This window comes from Salvelinus alpinus, chromosome 5 (genome assembly GCF_045679555.1).
Source record: "Salvelinus alpinus chromosome 5, SLU_Salpinus.1, whole genome shotgun sequence".
Classification (NCBI taxonomy): Eukaryota; Metazoa; Chordata; class Actinopteri; order Salmoniformes; family Salmonidae; genus Salvelinus; species Salvelinus alpinus.
The window spans coordinates 61,522,316-61,548,422 of record NC_092090.1 but is presented as its reverse complement, the minus strand read 5'-3'; the positions used below and the strand labels follow the sequence as shown (position 1 = coordinate 61,548,422).

At 45.3% G+C, this 26,107-nt stretch overlaps 1 protein-coding gene across 1 annotated transcript in view; it reads left to right on the top strand.

Annotated features, from left to right (window-relative positions):
- The window catches only part of oxct1a (3-oxoacid CoA transferase 1a), a 138,113-nt gene that overhangs the window by 86,842 nt on the left and 25,164 nt on the right, over positions 1–26,107 (top strand). Inside the window, exon 14 of the mRNA XM_071402553.1 lies at positions 24,851–24,940. Coding sequence (XP_071258654.1) covers positions 24,851–24,940 — 90 coding nt within the window. The remainder of the gene's footprint in view (positions 1–24,850; positions 24,941–26,107) is intronic.

The following is a 26,107-nucleotide window of genomic DNA, read 5'->3' as shown; positions in this document are numbered from 1 at the left end:
TACTGCAACTCGCTGTTGGCTGGGCTCCCTGCCTGTGCCATTAAACCCCTACAACTCATCCAGAACGCCGCAGCCCGTCTGGTGTTCAACTTTCCCAAGTTCTCTCACGTCACCCCGCTCCTCCGCTCTCTCCACTGGCTTCCAGTTGAAGCTCGCATCCGCTACAAGACCATGGTGCTTGCCTACGGAGCTGTGAGGGGAACGGCACCTCCGTACCTTCAGGCTCTGATCAGGCCCTACACCCAAACAAGGGCACTGCGTTCATCCACCTCTGGCCTGCTCGCCTCCCTACCTCTGAGGAAGTACAGTTCCCGCTCAGCCCAGTCAAAACTGTTCGCTGCTCTGGCACCCCAATGGTGGAACAAACTCCCTCACGACGCCAGGTCAGCGGAGTCAATCACCACCTTCCGGAGACACCTGAAACCCCACCTCTTTAAGGAATACCTAGGATAGGATAAAGTAATCCTTCTAACCCCCCCCCCCCTTAAAAGAGTTAGATGCACTATTGTAAAGTGGTTGTTCCACTGGATATCATAAGGTGAATGCACCAATTTGTAAGTCGCTCTGGATAAGAGCGTCTGCTAAATGACTTAAATGTAATGTAAATGTAATAGAATGTTCAAATGACACAGATTAAGCCTAGTCCTGGACTACAAAGTACTTTCAATGCAAAAACCCTGTTGAACTAGGCATCACCTGTGTCCGGGAAACCGCCCCTAAAGCTGTGTTTACACAGGCAGCCCAATTTTGATATTTTTTTAACGAATTGGTCTTTTGACCAATCAGCTCTGAAAAAGTTCTGATGTGAGAAGATCTGATTTGATTGGTCAAAAGGTGGGGAAAAAAGATCAGAATTGGGCTGACTGTGTAAACTGTTATGAATCTGATATCTTAGCTTTCCATTAGCCATTTTTGTCTTTGGTAATTGATAATTAGCTGGCGGCCTACTTGATTCACTGTGTTATTTAACTAATGTCTTAATGCTAAGGACACACAAGGCACTGGATGAGCTTGTTCTGTAAGGGCAGTGACCGTTCATTCGTCTGTCTTTCTGTCTGTCTGACAGTTACACAAAGGAGCTACATTCACCCATCTTCCTCACCCCCATCTCGTTTCAATCTTCATTATGTGGAACTATGAGAGGAAGGAGAGGAGAATTAAATGTCCCCGCTGCGATTCTGAAAATTATTCGATATCTAAAGATGGGTGTAAAGCGTGAAATTGGAAATGATTTACGTAGGAGTCGCAAATGCAACGCGCCGCTGCAGCGATTATGTCGATTATGGATGCTTTTAATAAGCGAAATGTAGATGAACATTTTACGGTCCAGGGCTTTCAAATGCTCTTACAAGTGATGACTGTCAATCTCCTGCTCAGTCAGAGGCTGGCGGAACAACAACCCATGGAGAGCGACAACAGATCATCACATTCTGAACCTTATTGTTTTTCAGTTTGTAGCTAGACATGTTTTTGCGCATATTTTGATTAGACTCGTGTGTTCCTCGCTTGACTATTAGATTAGGATTGGGAGATGCTTGAATATTGCGTCTGTCGTGTTCGTTTAGATATGAATTAGACCAAGGTGCAGCGTGGTAGGTGAACATCTTACTTTTATTTAAAATGAACAACAAAAACCAACAAAAAACAAAACGAACGTAAAGTTCTGCAGGCTATACAGCAACTAACAAAATCAAGATCCCACAAACTAAGGTGGAAAACAGGCTGCCTAAGTATGATCCCCAATCAGAGACAACGATAGACAGCTGCCTCTGATTGGGAACCATACCCGGCCAACAAAGCAATGGAACACATAGATTGCCCACCCTAGTCACACCCTGACCTAACCAAAATAGAGAATAAAAAGGATCTCTAAGGTCAGGGTGTGACAGTACCCCACCCCCCCCCCCCCCCCAAGGTGCGGACTCCGGCCGCAAAACCTGACTCTATAGGGGAGGGTCCGGGTGAGTATCTAGCCTCGGTGGCGGCTCCGGTGCGGGATGTAGACCCCGCTCTGCTCACGGATCCGCCATCTTCGGTGGCAACTCTGGTGCCGGGGATCGTCGCCGGAGGCTCCGGACCGTGGATTGTCACCGGAGGTGCAGGACCGTGGATCATCGCCGGGGACTCAGGACTGGGAACCCTCGCTGAAGGCTCTGGACTGGAAACCCTCGCAGGAGGCTCTGGACTGCGAACCGTCGCTGAAGGTTCCGGACTGCGGACCGTCTCAGGAGGCTCCGGACTGCGGACCGTCTCAGGAGGTTCCGGACTGCGGACCGTCTCAGGAGGTTCCGGACTGCGGACCGTCGCTGAAGGTTCCGGACTGCGGACCGTCTCAGGAGGCTCCGGACTGCGGACCGTCGCTGAAGGTTCCGGACTGCGGACCGTCTCAGGAGGCTCCGGACTGCGGACCGTCTCAGGAGGTTCCGGACTGCGGACCGTCTCAGGAGGTTCCGGACTGCGGACCGTTTCAGGAGGTTCCGGACTGCGGACCGTCCGGACTGTGGAATTGTCGCCGGAAGCTCTGGACTGGGAACTGTCGCCGGAAGCTCTGGACTGGGAACTGTCGCCGGAAGCTCTGGACTGGGGAGGCGCCCTGGAGGCCTGATGCGTGGGGCCGGTACAGGTGGCTCCGGGCTGTTGACACGCACCTCAGGGCGAGTGCGGGGAGGAGGCACAGGACGTACTGGACTGTGAAGGCGCGCTGGGGACACAGTGCGTAGAGCCGGCGCAGGATATACTGGACCGTGGAGACGCACTGGAGGTCTGGAGCGTAGAGCTGGCACAACACGTCCTGGCTGGATGCTCACTTTAGCCCGGCAAGTGCGGGGCGCTGGCACAGGACGCACTGGGCTGTGAAGGCGCACTGGCGACACAGTGCGTAGAGCCGGCGCAGGATATCCTGGACCGAGGAGGCGTACTGGAGACCAGGAGCGCTGAGCCGGCACAACCCGTCCTGGCTGGGTGCTCACTTTCGCACGGGAAGTGCGAGGAGCTGGCACAGAACGTACCGGGCTGTGGATGCGCACTGGAGACACATTGCGTATCTCCGCAAAACATGGTGCCTGACTGGTCCCACGCTCCTCAGGGCGACTGTCTTGCTCCAGACACCAAACCATCCACTCTACCTCATCACTCCCCTCAACTATCTCACAATACTCCTCGCTCAGTCTATCCCAATACTCCTCTTCGCTCTCAAACTCGCCCCTCGGCTTCGCCGACCAACCCGTGTACCCCCCCCAAAAAAAATGTTTTGTGGCTGCCTCTCGGGCTTACGTCGTGGTCGTGAACTTCGAAGTCGCCGTTGGTCCTCCTTCGCTGCCTCCACCTGCTTCCATTGCAGGATCTTGTCCCCTGCCATAACCTCCTCCCACGTCCATGATGTCCTCCACTCACTTTTCTCCCGGGCCCAGGATCCCTGCTCCTCCTGGCCACGCTGCTTGGTCCTTTGGTGGTGGGATCTTCTGTCACATTCGTTTAGAGATGAATTAGACCAAGGTGCAGCGTGGTAGGCGAACATCTTACTTTTATTTAAAATGAACACCAAAAACCAACAAAATATAAAACGAACATAAAGTTCTGCAGGCTATACAGTAACTAACAAAATCAAGATCCCACAAACTAAGGTGGAAAACAGGCTGCCTAAGTATGATCCCCAATCAGAGACAACGATAGACAGCTGCCTCTGATTGGGAACCATACCCGGCCAACAAAGAAATAGAACACATAGATTGCCCACCCTAGTCACACCCTGACCTAACCAAAATAGAGATCCTTTTTATTCTCTAAGGTCAGGGCGTGACAGCGTCATGCATTTGCTTATCTGAGCTGAAGAAGAGAAATCAATAGTATATTGGTTACCAAGTGAAAAAACAATGTGACGTTGGACAATATTTCCTCCTTTTGGAAATGGAGCGGGTTTACAGCCCACCAGAATAGAGCAGCTTCTAAGTGTATGTAGTTCATGATTAATCTGTTGTTCCTCTCTCTCTGTAAGTGTTCATCTGATGGGCCTTAATGTGAGGAATGAGGCTGGGGGAGTAGTGCATGTGTGTGTCTACAGCCAGGCTCTGCTCTACTGATTGCGAGTCAGTCCCAAGGTACTGTTTAACTCCCTGTGGCGCCTAGGCTGCTCCCTCTGTCAACTCCCAGGGACATCCATCTCCAAGGCTGCGCTCCAAATCCACCCCTAGACCCTACACTAGTGCACTTCATGTCGATCAGAAATTGGCAATCAGGTCACTTTGAAACCCTTTGCTAGTCACTTGCTGACTCCCTCAGATCTGAGAGGCCTGGATAGGTATAAGGCAAAGACCGGTGTTGCTCATTCGTGTAGTACAATCAGGTGTAGGTTATTGGTTCTGGGATAGTAACAAAATCCTTCACACAATGTATCTTTCCAGGACCTGAACTGGTGCTCTGTGTACAAGTAGTACAACATATGGCTTATTACCCTACACGAATCCGTCATTTGAGATCTGTAAGGACAGGAGTATTCTGACTGGAAGTCAGCCTTTGAGACGCTGAGCCTGTAGCCACTGTGGCTCAGACAGACGGCATTCTGGGATATTTATTGTCCTCCAGGGTCCCTGTGGTGCTGACAGACGCCTCTGTGCCTCCTATCATCCGCCTCACGCTCACTCATGCTGTGCGCGTGTGCGTGTGTGTCTGTGTGTGTGTGTGTGTTCGTGTACTCTGCCTGGTGATCAATCATGCTGCTCAAGGTTACTCCCCTTTTTCAAGCTCAGTGTTGTGTGTGTCTCTGTGTGCCTCCTGCTGCCCCTTGATTGCAAGTGTGTGCCTTCTGTCTTCTGCTCCCTCAGTCAGCTCAAGGTTATTCCTCTAAAACATGGTGTGTGTGGTGTGTGTGTGTGTGGTGTGTGTGTGTGTGTGTGTGTGTGTGTGTGTGTGTGTGTGTGTGTGTGTGTGTGTGTGTGTGTGTGTGTGTGTGTGTGTGTGTGTGTGTGTGTGTGTGTGTGTGTGTGTGTGTGTGTGTGTGTGTGTGTGGACCTACACCGTAGGTCTCAATTGTCATGTTTTGCTCTTTCAAGTTTTTCATATTTGACTGTAGGAACTAGGGCATCAGGATGTGCAGAGAAAGAGGGTCTTTGTATAGAGTAGACTACACACACACACACACACACACACACACACACACACCAAAAGAGGTTCTAGTCGGTAATCTTCCATTTGTTCCATGCAGTTCGCTGTGAGAGAAAACCAATCTGAAATGGGTGCATATGCATATATGCACCCAAAATAGCTCTAAAAAATACAAAGTTCAAAAAGCACAGTGGGGAGAGATGTCAGATGACAGCGTTTCAGTTTCAAAGGCTGCTGTTTTTAGTCATTATGTAGGTACAGAATGCATGGGGAGAGCGTTATCTGATGGCGGGGGGTGGAGAGGAGAAGAGTTAGGCGAAGACTAAAGTGCAATCACTTTTGTGTTTTTTGATCGACGGAAACCCTCCTGTCCTTGCTCTCACTATGAAAAAGATGACAACACATTCCATCTTTTATGCTCCTTGTTCATAACAGAGCTATTGTCTCACAACAGGAAATACCTTTGATGTTTTATAGCTTTGTCAGACATAACTTTGAAGGGTAGTTATGTTGTTTTCCTCCATTATTTTTGGTTGCCTCTTTGCTACTTCACTTTGATTCCTGGCAAATACTAAAGCAGGTAGCCTACAGGGAACGTGGTGTGCTGTGCACTTCTGATGCTATTCTTATTCTTCAGGGGTGACTCCGATTGAGATTGGGAGTGATGAGCACTACTTGTTATTCACACACACACCCTTGCCTCTTCAAACGATGGGGTAAATATAGTCAATTGTCTGACACTCCTCTCTGCACGTAGGGTTGTTGACCCTCACCATTAAACTCCCAGTTATCCCAGTAGCCTTTTGGCTTTAACAGACCTCCAATCACGGACCACTTCAACAAGTTGTTATCCAATCACAAACCTCTTCGAATGTTTCGTCTGCCTACCTTTGAAGAGACCTTCTTCAGTGTACTTTTTATGGAAAGCTTAAGGGAAAACTCCACCCAAAAACTATATTTTGGTATACGTTTCATTGGTGCATTGTTGATATAGTTCCCAAAAAGTTTTTAAGATGCAATATATAACTTTTAAAATACTGAAATGCATGATACCAGCTGTATTTATGTATTTTGAAAGTGGGGGTCTACTTTGGGTGAGTGGGTCCTCCGAGAGACTGAAATGGGATGAGTGGAGTGACCAAATCCCCTAGATATAGCACCTTTTCATTCTCACCCATAACCACCACTACATCTTAGTTGCAATGACAAACAAGGAATAATAATGATTTGACATCCTTTCCTTATTCATATATTTTTTCCTCCCACAATTTTGTGACATCCAATTTGTAGTTACAGTTTTGTCCCATTACTGCAACTCCCGTATAGACTCGGGTGAGGCGAAGGTCGAGAGCCATGCGTCCTCCGAAACACAACCCTGCCAAGCCGCACTGCTTCTTGACACACTGCTTGCTTAACCCGGAAGCCAACCGCACCAATGTATTGGAGGAAACACCGTACAACTGGCGAGTGAAGTCAGCTTAAAGGCGCCTGGCCCGCCACAAGGAGTCACTAGAGTGCAATGGGACAAGGACATCCCGGCCGGCCAAACCCTCCCTTAACCCGGACAACGCTGGGCCAATTATGCACCGCCTCATGCGTCTCCCGGTCACGGCCGGCTGCGTCACAGCCTGGGATCGAACCCGGGTCTGTAGTGACGCCTCAAGCACTGATATGCAGTGCCTTATACCGCTACACTACTCGGGAGGCACTCAACATCCTTTCCTAATCTGTCCAGAACTCTTTTTCATTTTACAACAGGTTTACAAGTCGCAAATAAAGAAATACAATTGCGTTGTAGTATAATTAAGTCCTCCTACCTTCTCTCTCTCTCTCTCTCGAACCAAATACATCCCTCTCCACCAACCCCTCCCAGTTCTCACCCCTTTACACCATCCAAGCCAAGCTTATCCCCACTTCCCATCTTTACTCACCGTTGTCCCCCTAAGCCAAGCTTATCACTACCTCCCATCCTTACCCTCTCTTACCCACCCTTGCCAAGTTTATCCCAACTTCTGTCTTTCCCCTCTCCCTTCTTAATAGACACATTTCCACCCCTTTATACAGTGCATTCGGAAAGCATTCAGACTACTTTACTTTTTCCACATTTTATTATGTTACAGCCTTATTCTAAAATCAATTAAATAGTTTTTTTCCTTATCAATCTATACAAAATAACCCATAATGACGAAGCAAAAGCAGTTTTTTAGAAATGTTTGTAAATAAAACATTTTTTCAAAAAATATTATATTTACATAAATATTCAGACCCTTTACGCAGTACTTTGTTGAAGCACCTTTGGCAGCGATTACAGCCTCAGGTCGTCTTGGGTATGACACTACAAGCTTGGCACACCTGTATTTGGGGAGTTTCTCCCATTCCTCTCTGCAGATCCTCTCAAGCTCTGTCAGGTTGAATGGGGAGCGTCGCTGCACAGCTATTTTCAGTTTTCTCCAGAGATGTTCGTTCGGGTTCATTTCCAGGCTCTTGCTGAGCCACTCAAGGACATTCAGAGACTTGTCCCGAAGCCACCCCTGCGTTATCTTGGCTGTGTGTTTAGGGTTGTTGTCCTGTTGGAAGGTGAACATTCGCCCCAGTCTGAGGTCCTGAGCACTCTGGAGCAGGTTTTCATCAAGAATCTCTCTGTACTTTGCTCTGTTCATCTTTCCCTCGATCCTGACTAGTCTCCCAGTCCCTGCCTCTGAAAAACATCCCCACATCATAATGCTGCCGACACCATGCTTCACCGTAGGGATGGTGCCAGGTTTCTTCCAGACGTGACGCTTGGCATTCAGGCTAAAGAGTTCAATCTTGGTTTCATCAGACCAAACAATTGTGTTTCTCAGGGTCTGAGAGTCTTTAGGTGCCTTTTGGCAAACTCCAAGCGGGCTGTCATGTGCCTTTTACTGAGGAGTGGCTTCCGTCTGGCTACTCTACCATAAAGCCCTGATTGGTGGAGTGCTGCAGAGATGGTTGTCCTGCAAGATTCTCCCATCTCCACAGAGGAACTCTAGAGCACTGGCAGAGTGACCATCGGGTTCCTGGTCACCGCCCGGACCAAGGCCCTTCCCCCCCCGATTGCACAGATTGGCTGGGCGGCCAGCTCTAGCATGAGTCTTGGTAATTCCAAACTTCTTCCATTTAAGAATGATGGAGGCCACTGAGTTATTGGGGACCTTCAATGCTGCAGAAATGTTTTGGTACCCTTCCCCAGATCTGTGCCTCGACACAATCCTGTCTCGGAGCTCTACGGACAATTCCTTCGACGTCATGGCTTGGTTTTTGCTCTGACATGCACTGTCAACAGTGGGACTTTATATAGACGGTGTGTGCCTTTCCAAATCATGTTATGTCAATTGAATTTACCACAGGTGGACTCCGATAAAGTTGTAGAAACATCTCAAGGATGATCAATGGAAACAGGATGCACCTGAGCTCAATTTTGAGTCTCATAGCGAAGTGTCTGAATACTTATGTAAATAAGCTATTTCTGTTTTTTGTTTTTTTATACATTTGCAACATTTTCTCAAAACCAGTTTTCGCTTTGTTATTTATGGGGTATTGTGTGTAGATTGCTGAGCTTTTTTATTTTATTTAACCCATTTTAGAATAAGGCTGTAACGTAACAAAGTGTGGTAAAAGTCGAAGGGTCTAAATACTTTCTGAAGGTACTGTATAACTGACCTCTCACTCTCTCCCGTTTGCTTGGCAATATATTGGACTATCGATTTTAAAGGCCTATTTTAAACTATGTTATTTGACTTCTACATATAATCACAGTTTTGATGGTACAAAACGGAGCTACTCCCCCATGCGTCCTATCTGTACGCACATGCGCCTCTTTTCATGAATGGCTAAAAGCAGAAGGTGGCCGCGGTGTGTTAGAGGTCACCTGCTGGGGATTGACGAAGGGTGGCGATTACAACATGTAGAATCGACGGGAAATGAACAGAAAATGGCTTCTGATGTTCTGGTCGGAGGCGATAGGGCAGCCACCTGCTGTTTTTAACTGTTTGTCGTCAAAGTGTATTTTGTCCTTTACTACTACCTCACTTAAGTAAGCATTGTAAAAAATACTTTTTTTTTTTTTTTACAAATATAAAATAAAAAAACAAGTAAGCATTGTCTGAACCAAACGGTTCATATGGGCAGAAGCCTATTTCCAGCTTCTGTAGCGTGATGTCCTTGATGTACTAATACAGCCCTCCTGTCGCAGGGCCTGACCTCTAATTCATCTCCTTAATGCTGAGTGCCAAGCAAGAGAGGCATGTCCCATTTTTTTTTTTTAACCTTCCAATCTCGGGGCTTTTACGCCCTAATTTACCATTTTGCATTCTCATGAAAAACACTTTACAATGGCAGTGATTTGTACTGCATAGTATGTTTCTCTGCACATTGACTTTTCAAAGAGTTGAACATTAACTCAAATGTAGGAGGAGTTGCAGGGCTGCTATGAGCAATCATCAGTCAATCAATGTCAAAGCAATCACTGTTTTTTTCAGTCAGTATGTGTTTGTGGTGTTTCTCAGAACACTCTAAACGAGCTTATTGTCCAATCCAGTTGCAAAATGCTGGCTTTTGGGACACACAAGGCTTTGTCTTCATGTCTACCTGTCCAATACTCTGTATGCTTGTCATTGGTTGTCTAGGAAACCGAGGCCTTCGCTTTTCTGTCGCTATGTTATTAAACAGAGAGTGGCATTTCTAGTAGACTAAAAATATTGGCGCTGTGTGAACAAAGGAGAGAGCATGTAAAGAAGGGAGAATGAGAGCAAGAAAGCGAGACAATTGTTAAGTAGAAACCGGTATAAGTAAAGGCGTAATTCCTTTAGTGTTTGATGGCTGGCAGGAAAAGTGAGTGCAACACAATAAACTGAACAAGGGGAAACATATTTGACCGGTTGTCATGGTGACGCCACAGGTTGAGCTACACCAGAGATACTTTTGAGGAGATGGGAAACTCCATTGGAATCGTATTAAAGGGGAACTGCACCTGCTGATTTGGCCTCGTTTTTTTGGCTTGCTCCTCAAAAAATGCTGACGTCCATAACAGAAGCCAAACGCGAGTTGGGTTGGGGGTGTGGTTTGATGTTGTTGTTTCTTGGGAGTGGCCTTGCCACCAACAAGACAACCATCTGTCAGAACCTTGCCCGTAGGTGTTTTCTGCCACTCAATCACAACAAACAAATCTCCTGCAGGTTGAGTTCAATAACTACAGGTGGAAGCTTTGAATATATCAGTAGCCTACAGAACCATCAAACAGGCAAAGCGTCAATACAGGGCTAAGATTGAATCATACTACACCGGCTCCGATCCTCGTCGGATGTGGCAGGGCTTGCAAACTATTACAGACTACAAAGGGAAGCACAGCCGCGAGCTGCCCAGTGACACGAGCCTACCAGACGAGTTAAATCACTTCTATGCTCGCTTCGAGGCAAGCAACACTGAGGCATGCATGAGAGCATCAGCTGTTCCGGACGACTGTGTGATCACGCTCTCCGTAGCCGACGTGAGTAAGACGTTTAAACAGGTCAACATACACAAGGCTGCGGGGCCAGACGGATTACCAGGACGTTTGCTCCGGGCATGTGCTGACCAACTGGCAGGTGTCTTCACTGACATTTTCTACATGTCCCTGATTGAGTCTGTAATACCAACATGCTTCAAGCAGACCACCATAGTCCCTGTGCCCAAGAACACAAATGCAACCTGCCTAAATGACTACAGACCCGTAGCACTCACGTCTGTAGCCATGAAGTGCTTTGAAAGGCTGGTAATGGCTCACATCAACACCATTATCCCAGAAACCCTAGACCCACTCCAATTTGCATACCGCCCAAACAGATCCACAGATGATGCAATCTCTTGTGCACTCCACACTGCCCTTTCCCACCTGGACAAAAGGAACACTTATGTGAGATTGCTATTCATTGACTACAGCTCAGCGTTCAATACCATAGTACCCTCAAAGCTCATCACTAAGCTAAGGAACCTGGGACTAAACACCTCCCTCTGCAACTGGATCCTGGACTTCCTGACGGGTCGCCCCCAGGTGGTGAGGGTAGGTAGCAACACATCTGCCACACTGATCCTCAACACTGGAGCTCCCCAGAGGTGCGTGCTCAGTCCCCTCCTGTACTCCCTGTTCACCCACGACTGCATGGCCAGGCACGAGTCCAACACCATCATTAAATTTGCTGACGACACAACAGTGGTAGGCCTGATCACCGACAATGACGAGACAGCCTATATGGAGGAGGTCAGAGACCTGGCCGGTGGTGCCAGAATAACAACCTATCCCTCAACGTAACCAAGACTAAGGAGATGATTGTGGACTACAGGAAAAGGAGCACCGAGCACGTCCCCATTCTCACCAATGGTTACCCGGACTATTTACATTGTGTGCCCTCCCCCAACCCCTCCTTTACGCTGCTGCTACTCTCTGTTTATCTTATATGCATAGTCACTTTAACCATACATCCATGTACATACTACCTCAATTGGCCCAACCAACCAGGGCTCCCGCACATTGGCTAACTGGGTTATCTGCATTGTGTCCCACCTCCCACCAACCCCTTCTTTAACGCTACTGCTACTCTCTGTTCATCATATATGCATAGTCACTTTAACCATACATGTACATACTACCTCAATAAGCCTGACTAACCGGTGTCTGTATATAGCCTTGCTACTCTTATTTTCAAATGTATTTTTACTGTTGTTTTTTTTGCACTATTGGTTAGAGCCTGTAAGTAAGCATTTCACTGTAAGGTCTACACCTGTTGTATTCGGCGCACGTGACAAATAAACTTTGATTTGATTTACAGAGTACTATGAGAATAATGCAATTGCTGAATTCATGTAGATATTCTAAACTAATTGTTTTAATAACTTTCAAATGTAATACCAGGTCTGTGTAGAATAAACAACCTTTTACATAATACCATAAAATCAGTGTTCTGCTAATATAACAATGTGTACAATTTACCTTTCATTGTCATTGCCAGCTGATACAGATACTGTGCCAATCCACATTTTATCTGGTGGTAATCGGGCTACCTTGGCAAACATGTCAGGAAATGGAGCTTGCCAAAAGGGGGGTGTGATTTGTTGACATAATTGTAATCCAAACCAGTGGCCTCCCGGGTGGCGCAGTGGTCTAGAGCACTGCATCGCAGTGCTATGCTGCGCCACCAGAGTCTGGGTTCGCGCCCAGGCTCTGTCGCAGCCGGCCGCGACCGGGAGGTCCGTGGGGCGACGCACAATTGGCTTAGCGTCGTCCGGGTTAGGGAGGGTTTGGCCGGTAGGGATATCCTTGTCTCATCGCGCTCCAGCGACTCCTGTGGCGGGCCGGGCGCAGTGCGCGCTAACCGAGGGGGCGGGTGCACGGTGTTTCCTCCGACACATTGGTGCGGCTGGCTTCCGGGTTGGAGGCGCGCTGTGTTAAGAAGCAGTGCGGCTAGGTTGGGTTGTGCTTCGGAGGACGCATGACTTTCGACCTTCGTCTCTCCCGAGCCCGTACGGGAGTTGTAGCGATGAGACAAGATAGTAATTACTAGCGATTGGATACCACGAAAATTGGGGAGAAAAGGGGATAAAATTTAAAAAAAAAAAAAAAAAAAAAATTGTAATCCAAACCCAACCTTAATTTACTCGTTGTGACGCACTGAGGTTCCAAACTCTATTTTAGACCAGACTGACTTGATGACCAAAATGATCCTAATAACACGTTGTAGTCAATTTTGACACTAGAATAAATGTTTCTGACTCATATCGATGCCACGTTTTCAAAGGGATTAGTTGCTATTTAGTGGCAGTCGCTCTTTTACACCCATTGTGTACGTTGCCCATGCGTAGTCAATGTATTTCACAGTGCATTCTGGGCCATTCTGAGACAAGGAGACTATAGGAGAATCTCAATTGCGTACTGCTTGCATCCTCTCTCTCCTCGCCTCCTTCTCAAAGCCCATTGGAGGAGAAGGTCATAGGGACCTCTGGCTTTCTCATCCAATGGGTTTTGACAAGGAGGTGAGGAGAGAGGACGTGAGGAGTATGCAATTGAGATCTTCCCCAGGACAAGGAGACTCCTTCAAGGAGTATATGAGAGTCAATTGTGTGCTAGCTCAAAATGCCAGCATTAGCATGAATTACGTGAACAAGAAGTACAACATTACAAATATTTTTTCTGAGCTAATTAACTTGTTCTCTGTGATATCGTATAGCTTTGGAATCGTGACATTACGTACTTTTGAGGGAAATAGGCAGGTTTCTTGACTCATACTCTGCTTTTTAGAAAGGATTGTGTGACTATTAGCTTAGCAACCGTGTGACGCAGCATGACAACGTGAATGTGATTGGTTAACATTCTGCTGGGTGGGGTGTTGTACGTTCCTCCATTCATTGGCCACACTACAGCTGAAGTAGCCCATTTAGAACTGTTTTCATTCAACCAGAAGGGGCCTTGTCTACTGTAAGTGTCTGAGTAAGTAGAGACAATAGCATTGCCTTTGCTCCACTTCAACTTGACGTTATGGAGACCCGTACACTTACAAGTTCCCTCTTACAGTCTAGTCCTGATAAATGCAACAGTTTAAACTGGAGCATGTAGCTACCAAGACCAAACTCTGAGTGTTTTTTTTGGACTGGGTCTGTTGAGTTTGGGGGGGTACCCCCAAAAAATGAATTGTCAGAAAATAAAAAGTGACATCATTTGAATCTTACTGCTGGCAATGTCATAAGAATCTCTATTGTCATATTCATAGAGTATGCGATGTAGGTCAAGTTACCAAAAAGTGCAAACATTTAGTATGCATGGAAAGGGTCATTGTAAAGGAATGCATTTCCTTGTATGCATCCTCCACATGCACTGTTGATCTAGCTCATCGTTTACAATAGGAAACGTGAAAGGGGAAAAGAGTTTTGAAGTCCCCTCACCCTTGTTTTTTTCAAATATATATATATACTTGAATGTCCTGATTGCTAAGTTAATTTTAAGATGTCAGGCTTGAAAATCCATTCAGCCATTTTGGCACAGTGACTCACTACCCAAACCAGATGCAAGTGACCAAGAGACATCATGTGATCTCCTACTGCTATCTAGTGCAGTGTTTCCCAACCCAGACAGGCACGTTGTATAATCCCTGCACTTTTAAAATGGCTGTGTTCCTATGGGAATTTTTGCATGTTTAGAGCGCCACCGTTTGGTAAGAGATCTGAAGAAAAAAAAAGTACAATCCTTTTTGGAACATTAATTGGTGACATTCTATTTCAAACCTAGACTTTCAAATCTCTAATCCCCCCCACGAAGAGGAAACAAACAGAAAAACTGTACTTTTCAGGGATTTTTGGCCTACTGTATCTCGGGCTCTGCAGATGTTTCCGACACCTTTATCAGAATCCCACAGTTCTTACCTTTTTTGTTGTTGTTGTAATTTTTACCCCCTTTTTCTCCCCAATTTCGTGATTACGATCTTGTCTCATTGCTGCAACTCCCCAACGGGCTCGGGAGAGGCAAAGGTCGAGTCATGCGTCCTCCGAAACATGACCCTCCAAGCCGAACTTCTTAACACCCGCTCGCTTAACCCGGAAGCCAGCTGGACCGATGTGTCAGAGGAAACACCATTCAACTGATGACCAATGTCAGTCTACAGGCGAAATGTACTTTATGAGGGTAGTATATAATATTATGCGTTGTTTAGAAAATGCCACCAGAGGGTGTCAGAGTTTTAAGAGGTTAACAATAATTGTCATAAATCTGCAAAACTGTATTGCACTCAAATTAATCTCTATTAACCCAGAAGTAAAATCTTGCGTAATTTGGTCAGCTGCGTGATTCATTTCTGTGTTGATACGTGTTAGAAATTTTGAGTTCCGGCAAACCATTTTTTGGGAAAGTTATATATCTTGAAAACTTGATTGCTGACATGCAAAATATTTTGAAATAATAAAACAAATACCAAAGATAGTTTTTGGTTGGAATTTTCCTTAATGTCATATACAATCTTTTCATGAACAGCTTAAAGCAGCACGTTGCCACGGTGTGTTAGAGGTCACCTGCTGGGCATTGACGAAGGATGGCGGTACAACGTAGAATTGTCGGGAACTGAACAGTAAATGGCTTCCGATATTCTGGTCAGGAGCTTTTAACCAAAGTGTATTTTGTCCTTTACGACTACCGCACTTAAGTAAACATTGGACATGTAAGCCTTGTCTGAACAAAACGGTCCATATGGGCAGAAGCCTATCTCCTGTTTCTGTAGCGTGAGGCACCTTGATGTACGTGTACAGCCCTCCTTTCTCAGGGCCTTACTCTGTTAACCCAGAAGTAAAATTGTGCGTAATTTGGTCAGCTGCGTGATTAACGTCTGTGTGCAAAAATGTAGAGTCCGTGTGGGCACACGTGCAACGCGTTCGAGTCGAAGCGGTTTACGCACCGCCTTCACCCAATCCTGATATGTCCAAATAACCAGTTACGTGAACCGGATTTAAAAAAATATTTTTTCAATGTTTTTACTAATGCAACTCAGATCTCACGCATTCCATTCAGTTCAGGCAGATACTCTCGGTGTACACGCAGAATTACTCTGAATATGCACTTATCTGAAATGCATTCACCAGCAGTTCAGAGGAGGTACATGCCTTTTAGAGGTAGTTTGACAGCCCTGGCCTGGCCACACAAGACTGAACCAATGGAACTTTAAGGCTGCCTCTCCCCCTTGAAGGGTGTCCCTATTTGTATTTGTATATGACAGGTGGAAATATGGTGATATGATAACATCAATTACACCTTTTTTTGGCAATTTGATGGACTATGTTTATTTGATTTATTTGTTAGCCATACGTGTATGATCTGCCTCCAGCAAGGCTTCATATCAAAGTGTAGAATGAGCAAGGCAGGGCCCAAAACGGATGTTTCTGTCAGAAAAGGATCAAGATAATTTTCTCATTAAAAGATGTGATATTAAAAGAGTGTGATTTATAATAACTTCAAACGTTGGGTTTTACAGTGCAACTGTCATATTAGTCCTAGATTACAATCTCTATAGAATTATGCATTCCCTTACATCTTCATGTAGATTTGCCTCTAATGCCTGAACGAACGAATAAAATAACCAACTGGGCCAATGCTAATTCCTGTCAAGAAGTTGGTCTGTTGGTTCTGATAGTGTGGCACTGAGGGCAATGCTGCAGCCCTGGCTGTGGAAGCACCATGGGGGTTAAATGTACATGTACACGTTTCCATAACCAAGCACCTACATTGCGGGTTCAGTAAGTCAGGCTTCCAGCACGTGAAAGGAGCCAATCAGAGCAAGGAGGACATTAATAACCTGAGAGTTGGGTCTGAGCCGCAGGGTTAATGTCCTTTAAGCCGTGTTAATTAAATTACTCCTGCTCTTGGGCGACGTTTGGCAGTGGATTAATTATATTTAGTTAATGCTGCACAATAACATTGGCTGATTAGACAGGCAGAAATGATGAAAACACCAGCGGCCTTGGCGGCAGGTAGCCTAGCGGTTAGTGTTGGGACAGTGACCGAAAAGTTGCTTGTTGAATCACTGAGCCGACAAGGTGGAGAAATCTGCCCGTTCTGCCTTTGAGCAATGCAGTTAACCTTCACAACAACTGCTCCCCGGGTGCTGTTGACGTGGACGTCGATTAAGGCAGCCCCCACCCCGCACCTCTCTAATTGAGGGGTTAAATGCGGAAGACAAATTTCGGTAGATGCATTCAACCGATATCCCCTTTCCCATTACACTGACAAGTTATCCAGTCACAGTTTGAGTTTGTGTACCAGCCACCTTAATACGCAAGCTCGACCTTTTTAAAACTACTAGAACAAAATCTAAACCGCTTACTGTGCTGAAGATAAACAATTACACCAAATATTACCAGAAACACAAGGCAATTAGTGACGATATCGATTAATTTAATGTTCTCCTCTTACCTCAAATAGTCTGCAGTAAGTCATATTGTTTAAGACACCTGTATTGTATTTAGCAACTGTTTGTGTGAAATAACACCATTCTGGTGGAGAGGGGTGAAGAAAAGCTCTACGTGCTGTTTCCAATTGTTGAATAAATATCGATAGAACAACAATGGAGTAATTCACGTGAGAGGACTGGACTACTTACCTCGATCGGCCTGAGGTGGTTAGGTTTACTGTTGCCTAGCAATGGCGCTCTCTCGGGCTAGAAATAAAACCAAATCAACCTAATTGGTGGGCGTTCAAATTTGTATTAAATGTGTGATATTACATTACAATTAAGGTTGAAAGCTATCTGTTACTCTATCTTTTTATATTTCTCTCTTTCTCTCTCTCTCTCTCTCCCTCTCTCTCGTTCTTTGACTATATATGTAAACCAAGGAGACACACACATTAGATAAGGTTCTGTTTTTACCTCCGGATCGACCTGCACAGGGATCAAAGTGTTTTCAGACAATCAAATCCAAAGTTCATTGATCTATTTTTTAAAATGTTTTATTTAACCATTATTTAACTAGGCAAGTCAGTTAAGAACAAATTCTTATTTACAATGACGGCCTAGAAAAAGGCCTGCGGGGACGGGGGCTGGGACTAAAAATAAAAATGTAAATATAGGACAAAACACACATCACGACAAGAGAGACACCACAAAATTACATAAGAAGACAACATAGCATGGTAGCAACACAACATGACAACAACATGGTAGCAACACAACATGGCAGCAGCACAACATGGTAGCAGCACAAAACATGGTACAAACATTATTGGGCACAGACATCACAAAGGGCAAGAAAGTAGAGACAACAATACATCACGCGAAACAGCCACAGCTGTCAGTAAAAGTGTCCATGATGGAGTTTTTGAATGAAGAGATGAAGATAAAACTGTCCAGTTTGAGTGTTTTTTGCTGCTCGTTCCAGTCGCCAGCAGCAGTGAACTGAAAAGAGGAGCGACCCATGGATGTACAGTGGGGAGAACAAGTATTTGATACACTGACGATTTTGCAGGTTTTCCTACTTACAAAGCATGTAGAGGTCTGTAATTTTTATCATAGGTACACTTCAACTATGAGAGACGGAATCTAAAACAAAAATCCAGAAAATCACATTGTATGATTTTTAAGTAATTAATTTGCATTTTATTGCATGACATAAGTATTTGATACATCAGAAAAGCAGAACTTAATATTTGGTACAGAAACCTTTGTTTGCAATTACAGAGATCATACGTTTCCTGTAGTTCTTGACTAGGTTTGCACACACTGCAGCAGGGATTTTGGCCCACTCCTCCCTACAGATCTTCTCCAGATCCTTCAGGTTTCGGGGCTGTCGCTGGGCAATACAGACTTTCAGCTCCCTCCAAAGATTTTCTATTGGGTTCAGGTCTGGAGACTGGCTAGGCCACTCCAGGACCTTGAGATGCTTCTTACGGAGCCACTCCTTAGTTGCCATGGCTGTGTGCTTCGTGTCGTTGTCATGCTGGAAGACCCAGCCACGACCCATCTTCAATGCTCTTACTGAGGGAAGGAGGTTGTTGGCCAAGATCTCGCGATACATGGCCCCATCCATCCTCCCCTCAATACGGTGCAGTCGTCCTGTCCCCTTTGCAGAAAAGCATCCCCAAAGAATGATGTTTCCACCTCCATGCTTCACTGTTGGGATGGTGTTCTTGGGGTTGTACTCATCCTTCTATTCCTCCAAACACGGCGAGTGGAGTTTAGAGCAAAAAGCTCTATTTTTGTCTCATCAGACCACATGACCTTCTCCCATTCCTCCTCTGGATCATCCAGATGGTCATTGGCAAACTTCAGACGGGCCTGGACATGCGCTGGCTTGAGCAGGGGGACCTTGCGTGCGCTGCAGGATTTTAATCCATGACGGCGTAGTGTGTTACTAATGGTTTTCTTTGAGACTGTGGTCCCAGCTCTCTTCAGGTCATTGACCAGGTCCTGCCGTGTAGTTCTGGGCTGATCCCTCACATTCCTCATGATCATTGATGCCCCACGAGGTGAGATCTTGCATGGAGCCCCAGACCGAGGGTGATTGACCGTCATCTTGAACTTCTTCCATTTTCTAATAATTGTGCCAACAGTTGTTGCCTTCTCACCAAGCTGCTTGCCTATTGTCCTGTAGCCCATCCCAGCCTTGTACAGGTCTACAATTTATCCCTGATGTCCTTACACAGTTCTCTGGTCTTGGCCATTGTGGAGAGGTTGGAGTCATTTTGATTGAGTGTGTGGACAGGTGTCTTTTATACAGGTAACGAGTTCAAACAGGTGCAGTTAATACAGGTAATGAGTGGAGAACAGGAGGGCTTCTTAAAGAAAAACTAACAGGTCTGTGAGAGCCGGAATTCTTACTGGTTGGTAGGTGATCAAATACTTATGTCATGCAATAAAATGCAAATTAATTACTTAAAAATCATACAATGTGATTTTCTGGATTTTTGTTTTAGATTCCGTCTCTCACAGTTGAAGTGTACCTATGATAAAAATGACAGACCTCTACATGCTTTGTAAGTAGGAAAACCTGCAAAATCGGCAGTGTATCAAATACTTGTTCTCCCCACTGTATGTGCTTTAGGGACCTTTAACAGAATGTGACTGGCAGAACGGGTGTTGTATGTGGAGGATGAGGGCTGCAGTAGGTATCTCAGATAGGAGGGAGTGAGGCCTAAGAGGGTTTTATAAATAAGCATCAACCAGTGGGTCTTGCGACGGGTATACAGAGATGACCAGTTTACAGAGGAGTGCAGTGATGTGTCCTATAAGGTGCATTGGCAAATCTGATGGCCGAATGGTAAAGAACAACTAGCCACTCGAGAGCACCCTTACCTGCCGATCTATACATTATGTCTCCGTAATCTAGCATGGGTAGGATGGTCATCTGAATCAGGGTTAGTTTGGCAGCTGGGGTGAAAGAGGAGCAATTATAATAGAGGAAACCAAGTCTAGATTTAACCTTAGCCTGCAGATTTGATATGTGCTGAGAGAAGGACAGTGTACCATCTATTCATACTCCGAAGTACTTGTATGAAGTGACTACCTCAAGCTTTAAACCCTCAGAGGTAGTAATCACACTGGTGGGGAGAGGGCCATTCTTCTTACCAAACCATATGAACTTTGTTTTGGAGGTGTTCAGAACAAGGTTAAGGGCCGAGAAAGCTTGTTGGACACTAAAAGCTTTGTTGTAGAGTGTTTAACACATGTATCTGAGGTAGAGAAACTGCTGTCTATCCCATAGTGTAAAAATAGGGCAAAGCGGCCTATTCTCCTCAATCAACCGTTCTTGTGTTGTTATGGTGCTGTTGTTGCCCATGTTAATATTAAAACTTGTAAATTAATATTTTGGGCCATGTGCTACCATCAATAACTCCGCTATCTGTTATAGTCTCATATAGTATTAAATGTTGCTGAAAATCAGGCTGGCATTTTTACTTTCAGTATGTTTCGCCTTTGCACCCAGGCACTTTATGAGGCAGCCTAGTAATGGAACAACATGGCCGATCGTCGTGCCACTAGGACCCCTCCTTTTCACTAACTGCAGACCGGAGGGGGATATGGTCCATTATCAGGTGTCTACTCCAGCTAACGCTGCTGTAAATCTGTCCCTGCCTCTCTCAGGTCACAGCCCGTTATCTCCCAGGGCTGGTGATACGCACCCACACACACGCGCGCGATCTAGGCTCTTTGAGGGGCAGATAATTAATAACTTGTGGCGATAGGAGAAAGTGCACTGTGTCCTTTCAGAGGGACTTCCCAGTGTCAACCTCACAAAACTGATGATTCCATTTTGTGCATTTGCCGACTTATCTTTTTGCCCTCTGAGATGTATTCTCCATTGTATGTATTCAGTCATCATCTGTCTCCTCTGTTTTATCCTGGTGCTTTGTACCAGTGAGAGAGAAAGAGAGAAGGTTGGGAGAAACGGGAGCATGGCCATTAAAGAGGTGTTCTACCATAGCGGTGTTAACCTAGTCCTGAAAGACTGCAGTTTCTGTTAGGCTAAATTCATTGTTAGAACCTTCGTGAGGAGCATTGTTAAATCTCCAAGCGGTTTCCCAAAACCATTGTTATTAACGTTGCACTTGAAAACGCATGTAATCTAACGCCTGCATCAGACCACTCGTAGAACAGCTAATTATTTTTTACCCTCCCGTGTCGTTTTATACACAGATCTCCGCCAAATATAGAATCACGTGGTTTATTTCTCTTTTTGACCGCCGATAACTCCAGAACAAAGTTGACTACAAATACAAAGTTACCAATGTCTTTGCAGTTGATACAAATAAGTGATGTATAAAAATATGCTTCAAATTAAAATCGAGATGACTGCAGTGAAATATAAACAGTAGGCTATAGGCCTATTTCATGTTGAAATACATTTCCTATTCAATCAATTGAGTTATAATTTGCTACTGTCTGTAATTTGGCTTAATATATTTTTTAATGATGTGTATGTAGCCTAACATGTGCGCAATGATGTGCCAAATTGCGTGTTTTAGGGCATTTTTATTGGGTAACACGGAACCCAAACCGGCTGCGCGCGTGCGCCATCGTGCGCTACTGTGCATAAATGTATTTTGTCCCCCTACACCAAGCGGGATCACGACACGCAGGTTAAAATATCAAAACAAACTCTGAACCAATTACATTAATTTGGGGACAGGTCGAAAAGCATTAAACATTTATGGCAATTTAGCTAGTTAGCTTGCACTTGCTAGTTAATTTGTCCTATTTAGCTAGCTTGCTGTTGCTAGCTAATTTGTCCTGGGATATAAACATTGAGTTGTTATTTTACCTGAAATGCACAAGGTCCTCTACTCCGACAATTAATCCACACATAAAACGGCCAACCGAATCGTTTCTAGTCATCTGTCCTCCTTCCAGGCTTTTTCATCTTTGAACTTATATGGTGATTGGCATCTACACTTTCATAGTATTACCACGACAACCGGCAAAACATTTCATCTTTCAATCACCCACGTGGGTATAACCAATGAGGAGATGGCACGTAGGTACCTGCTTCTATAAACCAATGAGGAGATGGGAGAGGCAGGACTTGCAGCGCGATCTGCGTCAGAAATAGGAATGACTTCTATTTTAGCCCTTGGCAACGCAGACGCTCGTTGGCGCGTGCAAGCAGTGTGGGTGCAATAATTGAATAACATGGATTTCTAAATGTATTTTGCGACGCTCGCGCACCCAACGTGTCCGGTCTGGTCAGCATGTAAGCATTAGAATAAACCACGTCAATATTTGCAGCCGTAGGTGGCAATATCTCACTAGGAACTGATCCCTCATCAGTATTGTGGAATATTTCTAATGTTAAGGAAAGATTTGAATGGAGAAAGCTGACCTGAGAGCAGCGCTCCCTTTCTTTCGATCCTGTCAGCATCGACACATAATCCAACGACGCGACCATTCTCTCTGCGTGGTATTTTGTTACATCTTTGTCTGTTGTAGGATATATACATCGTTAAAACACTCGTAAGCCTAAATTCCGTCGCTATCGGGAAACCGGACCCTGATTCAGAATGAATTGGAATGAACAAGGGTGGAGAGAGAGAAAATAACTTTATTGGGTGTCTCTTTCCCTCCCTCCTTCCCTCTTTCTTCCTCTCATCCTCTCCCCATGTCCACCTCAGCCAGAGATGCCAAACGCTAAAGCATACTGTATTCATATACTGTAACGTATAGACTACAGTGCATTCAGAAAGTATACAGACCCCTTCCCTTTGTCCACGTTTTGTTAAATGACAGCCTTATTCTAAAATGGATGAAATAAAAAAATTCTCATCAACCAACACACAATAATGACAAAGCGAAAACAGGTTTTTAGAAATGTTTGCACATTTATTGAAAATAAAAAACAGATACCTTATTTACATAAGTATTTAGACCCTTTGCTATGAGATTCGAAATTGAGCTCCGGGTACATCCTGTTTCCATTGATCATCCCTGAGATGTTTCTACAACTTGATTGGAGTCCACCTGTAGTAAATTCAATTGATTGGACAGGATTTGGAAAGGCACACAGCTGTCTATATAAAGTCCCACAGTTGACAGTGCATGTCAGAGAAATAAACAAGCCATGACGTCGAAAGAATTGTCCGTAGCGCTCCGAGACAGGATTGTGGATGCTAAAAAATGTCTGCAGCATTGAAGAACTCAGTGGCCTCAATCATTCTTAAATGGAAGATGTTTGGAACCACCAAGACTCTTCCTAGAGCTGGCTGCCCGGCCAAACTGAGCAATCGGGGGAGAAGGGCCTTGGTCAGAGAGGTGACCAAGAACCCAATGGTCACTCTGACAGAGCTCCAGGGTTCTTCTGTGGAGATGGGAGAACCTTCCAGAAGGACAACCATCTTTGCAGCACTCCACCAATCAGGCCTTTATGGTAGAGTGGCCAGACGGCAACCACTCCTCAGTAAAAGTCACGACAGCCCGCTTGGAGTTTGCCAAAAGACACCTAAAGGACCCTCAGACCATGAGTAACCAGATTCTCTGGTATGATGAAACCAAGATTGAACTATCTTTAGCCTGAATGCCAAGTATCACGTCTGGAGGAAACCTGGCATCATCCCTACGGTGAAGCATGGTGGTGGCAGCATCATGCTGTGGGGAGTTTTTTCAGCGGCAGGGACTGGGATACTAGTCAGGATTTAGGGAAAGATGAACGGAGCAAAATACAGAGAGATCCTTGATGAAAACCTGCTCCAGAGCACTCAAGGCGAAGGTTCACCTTCCAACAGGACAACGACCCTAAGTACACAGCCAAGACAATGCAAGAGTGGCTTCGGGACAAGTCCCTGAATGTCCTTGAGTGGCCCAGCCAGAGCCAGGACTTAAACCCTATCAAACATCTCTGGAGAGACCTGAAAATAGCTGTGCTGTGACGCTCCCCATCCAACCTGACAGAACTTGAGGATCTGCAGAGAAGAATGGGAGAAACTCTCCAAATACAGGTGTGCCAAGCTTGTAGCGTCATACCCAAGAAGACTCGGGGCTGTAATCGCTGCCAAAGGTGCTTCAACAAAGATACTGTGTAAAGGGTCTGAATACTTATGTAAATTTCCGTTCTTAAAAAAAATGGCTGTTTTTGCTTTGTCATTATGGGTTGTGTGTAGATTGATGAGGGGAAAAAACAACTGTATTCATTTCAGAATAAGGCTGTAATGTGGAAAAAGTCAAGAGTTCTGAATACTTTCCGAATGCACTGTATATGCATACATACCAATCCTATATTCCCTGGATATTGCAGGCTATTGCGATTGATGAGCAAAACAGATTTTAATTAGGTTATTCAGCAATCTGACCCCCTGGGTGTGTGCATGCCAGTAACGCTCATTGGACCCAGAGAAATGAGAGGCCTGTGTATGATTTTTCTACATTTTTTTATGTTCTAATCTAAGAAATTCTTCACTGGTTTTGGAAATGAATGTTTTTTCTGCTCTGTATTGAATGTAGACCTCAATACTCTGCGAGGGATGTGTGTGTTGACTGTGTCCATTAACAAGAAATAAGCTGACCCAGGCAGGGCTGGACTCTGCAGTAATACAGTGTTTATACCGTTGCATTCCCAGCTGGGCACACTATTTAGTTGAAAGTTAGATATGCTGTACTATGCTTAGGCCTACTTATGCAGAAAGCTATCAACTGGCAACATACTCTGTATCGGCTGTTCCTGGTGGCCTGCGTGGAAGATACGTTACTTTACGTTCCCCTGAGCTGTACCGTTTACGGTAGTGTTTTGTTTTTTCCTTCAGGGTAAGATGGTGAAGGGAATGGGTGGAGCCATGGATCTGGTGGCCAGCGCTGGAACCAAGGTGGTAGTCACCATGGAGCACTCAGCTAAGGTAAGAGTGTGTGTGTGCGTGCCAATCCAAGGCCACCTCAGTTCCAGATGTGTCTATGTGTGACTCCAGATCAGCTATATTTTACACATCAGATATGTGCTAATGCGTATACTGCTCTCCTTGGCTGCCTTTTTACTAAATATTTTCTGTGACGTAACCTCCTAAAGTGGTTTAGAGAGCAGAGTTTAATGAAGGGGATTCCTCCAGCAGCTTCCATCTATAATGTCTTGTTCCACTCTCTGAGGGTGATGAGTCAGTCCCGTTGATGCGCTTCTGATTCCACTAATGGATGAACTAATGATTCAGTGATGCCTCTAGTAGTCCCAGAGCTCCTCGTAGGCTGCTTGGTGCTTATATGGACTAATACTCTCATCCATTACCAATACATACTGTAGTACCCACCTGATCAGGGCAGTAAAATGCACCAAAAAAAACTCTGTAATGGGAATATTTACTGTCCAGGCCTATGATTTACATTTTAGTCATTTAGCAGACACTATTTTTTCACCTCGTCGGCTCGGGGATTTGAATCAGCGACCTTTCGGTTACTGAACCAACGCTCGTAACCGCTAGGCTACCTGTCACAATTGATAGATGATCTGTAATGGAAGTATTTGTGGCCGTGGCTTTCCAGACCTATCAACTGTAATGGGAGTACTTGTAGCCCAGTCCAGATGGTGGAGCAGGTGGATGTGAATAGGGACATGGTGATGTTTACTGATACCTGTTGACTGCTGCGCCGGTCTTATTTATTTATCATGGTCCCTCAGTCTGCAGCAACCTGTGTGTGTGTGTGTGTGTGTGTGTGTGTGTGTGTGTGTGTGTGTGTGTGTGTGTGTGTGTGTGTGTGTGTGTGTGTGTGTGTGTGTGTGTGTGTGTGTGTGTGTGTGTGTGTGTGTGTGTGTGTGTGTGTGTGTGTGTGTCTCCTCACAAGGATAGTAAAGCAAGGACATTTTTGAAAAGTGGGGACGTTACATCGGCCCCCACAAGAAGAAGAGAAAAAAAAAGGCTATTTTAGGGTTTAGGGTTAGGGTTACAATTAGGGTTACAAAACAGGATTTTGAATGGGAATCAATTGTTTGGTCCCCACAAGGATAGTAAAACAAACATGTGTTTATGTAGGGGATGAAAGGGAGGGTCAGCAGGATCACACACCCCTAGTACAGA